The sequence below is a fragment of the Aedes aegypti genome, unplaced genomic scaffold (genome assembly GCF_002204515.2).
Source record: "Aedes aegypti strain LVP_AGWG unplaced genomic scaffold, AaegL5.0 Primary Assembly AGWG_AaegL5_hic_scaff_840_PBJ_arrow, whole genome shotgun sequence".
NCBI lineage: Eukaryota > Metazoa > Arthropoda > Insecta > Diptera > Culicidae > Aedes > Aedes aegypti.
In genome coordinates, this window is record NW_018736537.1 from 10,212 (window position 1) to 15,269 (window position 5,058).

Sequence of the window (5,058 nt, forward strand, 5' to 3'; positions counted from 1 at the left end):
AACGCATAATACTATGTCAGTTTGTCGTGCCTCAGTCTGGCTTCTTGAAATGTTGCCTTGAGCCATTAAGATTTTTTATTTCAGTTGAATAAGCTTTTTTCACTTGGTTTCGGGTGATGCCAACTTAAATGTGCTGCAATATTCAGTATTGCAACGATTCCATACTTTCGGTGGGTAGTATATGTTTTAAGATAGTCTCTGTTGGTGTTCTGACACAACTTTTTCTCAATGGCAGATCTGCAAGTTAATTTAAATTCAGATTTTCAAAATTAATAATTATTTCTTTGAAGAAAATAAAACTAAATCTAATATTAATGCGATTCATGTACAATTTTCAATATTTAGTGCCTAACGTGTATTGAATTGATTGCGATACAAAAATTCTAATGTTACTCAAAAAATGTACAGTCACCCCCCAGTTATGGATCAACTAAGGGTCATTTTTCAGAACAAGATAAGATTTAAAAACATGGTGACGCTGTATAAAATAAAATAACCTCCCTGGTACTACAGAATATAGTTGTTTTTAAGAATACACCTCAAAATTCACGGTTATTTACGAAAAAATGTCGATTTCGATAAAAAATTCAAACGATGTCCACCCACAGATGTGGATCAGAGGGAGAGGAGGATTCGTATTATGGATCAAATCGACTCATATTGTGGATCAAAACACTATAACAGCAATTTATCTGCGAGGTAATCGAATGGTATGCAAATGAAAGCATACGTTTCGGCGTTTGTTTCAGAATCGTCTTATCTTTGATTCATTACTGTGAAATGGGTTTTAATGTCCACTGTTATGAATCAACGCTTCTGGGAATACGGTTGACATTTTATGTTCTACAGATGGAAAAAAATATGCTTAAGCAGATTATAATTGATTGCGATGCTGTACAGATTTATGGTTCACGTAGGTAAAATGTGTTCTGCGTAATTGCAATTCTATTTGACGAGATATTCCCGTTTCAATTCAACTCTGATCCGTATCTGTGTGCTATCCATAACTGTGGTGTGACTGTATGTTCAATTTTGCCTTTTCATGTGTTTTCGATGATAAGGTCAATAAATGGTGGAATTTATGATAATAATTTAACTCAATGATGAACGAAACGACAATTCGGTTACATGTCGAAGTGTTGCAAAATAATTTTGATTACGGTATAGTAAAACGGAGTAACTTTGATAGTTTTTTTTTTTCGAAGAAAACGAATATTTATGCATGCTGTTTCAAAGATTTTTAATTTTTACTTTCGAAACAAGTACTGGCATCCTAGCTATCGATTGCAGTTGATAGATTGCCGAAAATTTTATTTTGAATTATTTGTTTGGGGTAACTTTGATAATGGAGCATAAATCAAACAAGATGGAATGAATTACGAACATTTAAGGGGAATGCATACCTCTAGACGTTTATCGTTATATGGAAATTTCTGACTCAGATTACAAAAATGGTCACAGTTTGTGGAAATGGTTCTCGCTAAGAGATTTAAGACTATATTCAAGTTCTATTATAACTGGGCTGTCAAATATAAGTGACGAACTATTCAAAACTACATCAAATAATGATTGTAGAATAGGTTTTTCGTGAACGTTTCGAAATTGCTAAAGTTGCACCTATTCTTATTATTCGTATATTAAGTCTAAATATTCTCGATTCAAATGAAAATAGCTCTGACATGAAGTGTCATACTAATATTCTTTACTTTTGCATTCGTTTTGCTGTACTGATTAACGGATAATGTTTTATTTCGTTTTGTATGTGGTGGGTCCCGCATTATCAAAGTTACCCCGTTTTACGGTACTAGTTCATAATTACATTTCGATTTAGGAAATGGGTCAAAATTTCAACTTTGAAACTCACGTTAATTTTGTCGACAAAACCTCTTACAGTAGCGTAAACTGAGATATTGGTGATGAAACATTTCAAATGAAATATTCCTTTTCTGGCTTCCAGGCGATGACAATGAGAAGTTGATCATCTAGTCACCCAAAAATATCAAGCTTGTCAAAAGTTTGTTTATTTGAATTAACGAACTCGATTCGTTTCAGCCGAGGTTCACTTTATTTTTCGACCCTTCGGCTGTTTTCTTCACGGTACCCAGAATTCTTTCAAGATTGTCAACGAAGATCGTCGAATTGTACTGATAGTACAAGATCTCATCATTCAACTTACGTATTATCGTCAAAATGGCATGACTGCGTTAAAATAATTTGCCACAATCATTCAAGTTTTCATAATCGAAAAACAACGCAATCCTCAATCCTCAAATATTTAATTTCAGAGCACCTCTTTCGGTGGCAAATAATGGGAGTCGATGGGCGTTGCGTTCAGTTTGGATAAGAATGTATAGACTGTCAATTAATTATATAAGACAATCCATGGCAATTGCTTGGAAGACCGACGCAGTCTTGGATTGGTTGACTGTTGAATCAAAATGGCTTGAAATATTTCCTACACCGTTTACGCAATTTTGTGAAACATTTGAGATAAACAGGTAATCACGATATACGCAGGGATTAACGCTGTAAAGTGAATACCCCTAATATAATTTTTCAAACACTTCTCAAAAATACAAACATGTTTAAAAAATCGTATAAAATCTTCCTTATATGTGTTTTATGGCCCAAGGTATATGCCAAAAACAAAATCATGTTGATTTTTGCGCTATGAAATAATACACAAAATTTAAAAGTGTACCCAATCTTAAGGCGGGGTTGGGTATTAGAGGGTTTAATAACAAATACTATAGTAACAGACTTATGTGGAGAAAAATATATGGTATAATATCCATACTACCGTCTTAAAAGTCAATATTAATAATAGCAGTACACAAGCAGGTGAATCCCTGGGCAATGGATTATTCGGTGCTATGGAATTCGGGGTACTGACCTAAAGCCATCCAGACAAACAACTTTCGGTGAAACTTTACCAACAATATATACACATGTGTCATTCCGGTTCACAACAGTTCGACGAGTTTCCCTACCCTAACCTGGAGCGATCCATCCTCTTCAGATCACCAAGGCACGTGATGACCATTAAACACTCAGTGGGGGTGAATTTATGGGTAATTTCGAAAACCAGGCGATGACGTTCTTCCGACCCAAACCTCGCTCCCCTAGTATACTATACTATAGTAGCAGCTTCCTTTTCTTGCAAAGGATATGCGTAATGTAAATCGTATGGCACTGGTGGAGATTTTTGTTGGGGTGCAGACAGATCTGGAAGACGAAAATGTGTTTCCTTCTTGTAAATCCCCACGGCAGCTTGCTGATGATGGCTCCATCCAGGGAACGGTACACCTGCGTCTCACAGGTAGAAAGAAGGATCTCCACTTCCCCGGCAGACAGTCGAATAAAAGTTAACGTAAATCATGGAAAAATATTCATTTGAGCTTCGGCGGCCCGCCCCTTGGCAGCAGAGTGGTGCTGTTTGGGAAAAAAATATCTTCGTAAGGTTCACAAGGTATGAGAAGAAATCGCTTTGATCTCACCATAGTCGCAACGCAGCCCGAGCAGACGAAGGATATATCTTTTTTTTATTGCCCAACTGGCTATTTGCTTACTGGAAGCGGTAGCACTAGTGGAATAGATCGTCTGCTTCAGGTGTGAAATCCGGCACCATAAATCAGTTTTTGGAATCAATAAAAACGGATTTCGAACCGATGATAAATTATCACGTTTGTAAATGGGTCTCGTAGAAATTCTTTCGCTGAAATGATTTGACTTGTGATGTGACTTAAACCTTTTTGGATGATGAATGAAAATGATTATAGAGTTTGGAGTATGCAAGGGGTTTTTCAGGGATTTTTCAATTTCAATTCCATGTGATATTGAACAAAAAATATTAGAGGTTGAATGAGATAGCACAAAAAAATTAGAGGTTAAATATAAACTTCGTTTTATTGATTAGCAACCATCACGTTCTAACAGTACACAAAGTCTCACTTACAAACCCCATCCGAAGAATCCAGCGACCAGTTCGAAGAACTTGTCTACATCGACTCCATGATCACGCAGCTTCTGGACCAAAGCTTGAGCTTCCTTGGAGTTCTGTGGATTGAAAAAGGTTTTAGTCCACATAAATCATAAAATCAACTATCAAGCCAGACCTGGTAGAAGTCAACCAACTTCTGGAAGTCAGTGCTAGACAGCTTGTCAAAGAACGCCTTGAATTCAGGGCTGGTCTTCAGTTTCTCTTCAAAGAGAGCCTTCAGTTCCTTCAGGGGCAGCAGAGCAAGAGCCTCATCGACAAATCCGCTCAATCCTCCGGCTTTTACTGAAATACACAAGTATTAATCCCCAAAGAATAAAAACTCATCAGTATTATTCTTACAGCTCTTAACTCCTTTCGTCGGCTTGACGTGATTCAGTCCCAGGAAATCGGCAACCTGATTAAGCAGCTCATAAACTTCCAAACCAGCATCTTCCAAGTAGTTCAGCACTTCCTTGACTTCCTTCAGGGCGAACAACTGATCCCAAACGGCGGCGAACTCCTTACCCTGCAGATAGGCGAACGCTTCCTGAAATTCCTTGTCAGTGGTTAAGTAGCGTACGACCAGATCGGTGAGTTTGTCCACCGGCAGCAGGTTGACGAAGTCTTGGAAGTCGTCTTTGAGGCTTTTGGTTGACGCTTCAACAGGGATATAGGAAGCGGTGGTGATTGCCACCAGAGCGGTGAATACAAAAACGGCCTTCATAGTGGATTGGATGTGGTTTGCTGAGCACTACTTCAGGTTGGTTGAAAGTGAAACTGATGATTGAGCTATCGATTGTTGGCAGTATTTATATTGCATTGAAACAAGTGCTCAATGGTTTCAACGAGCACTTGAAACGATTAGGTGTCAGTTCTTGATAATACTTCAACAGTAGCTTGGAAGTTTTAGCTGAAATACCTTCGATAAGAGCAATTAGAGAAAAATCCAATCTCCGGAAGGAAAAAAATGAACACAGATATAAAAATATTTGATTTTCAATGATTTGTACAATTGTTAGGGAAACCCACCAAATGTTGAACGGACAAAAACTTGTTTATTGTTAAACAGGTCATAAGAT

At 37.4% G+C, this 5,058-nt stretch overlaps 1 protein-coding gene across 2 annotated transcripts; it reads right to left on the reverse strand.

Moving 5' to 3' along the window:
- Positions 1-3,880: 3,880 nt before the first annotated feature.
- Positions 3,881-4,772, reverse strand: LOC5571577 (protein G12). Of its 2 annotated transcripts, none has more exons than XM_021857166.1 (3): positions 4,340-4,772; positions 4,116-4,276; positions 3,881-4,056 (listed from the first exon to the last, which is right to left on the reverse strand). In XM_021857166.1, the coding sequence occupies exons 1-3, from the start codon at positions 4,701-4,703 to the stop codon at positions 3,952-3,954; spliced, it is 630 nt and encodes a 209-aa protein (XP_021712858.1). In that variant the 5' UTR covers positions 4,704-4,772; the 3' UTR covers positions 3,881-3,951. The 2 variants fall into 2 exon arrangements, with proteins under 2 accessions (XP_021712858.1, XP_001659784.2); XM_001659734.2 differs by having other exon boundaries at positions 4,116-4,282.
- Positions 4,773-5,058: the final 286 nt, after the last annotated feature.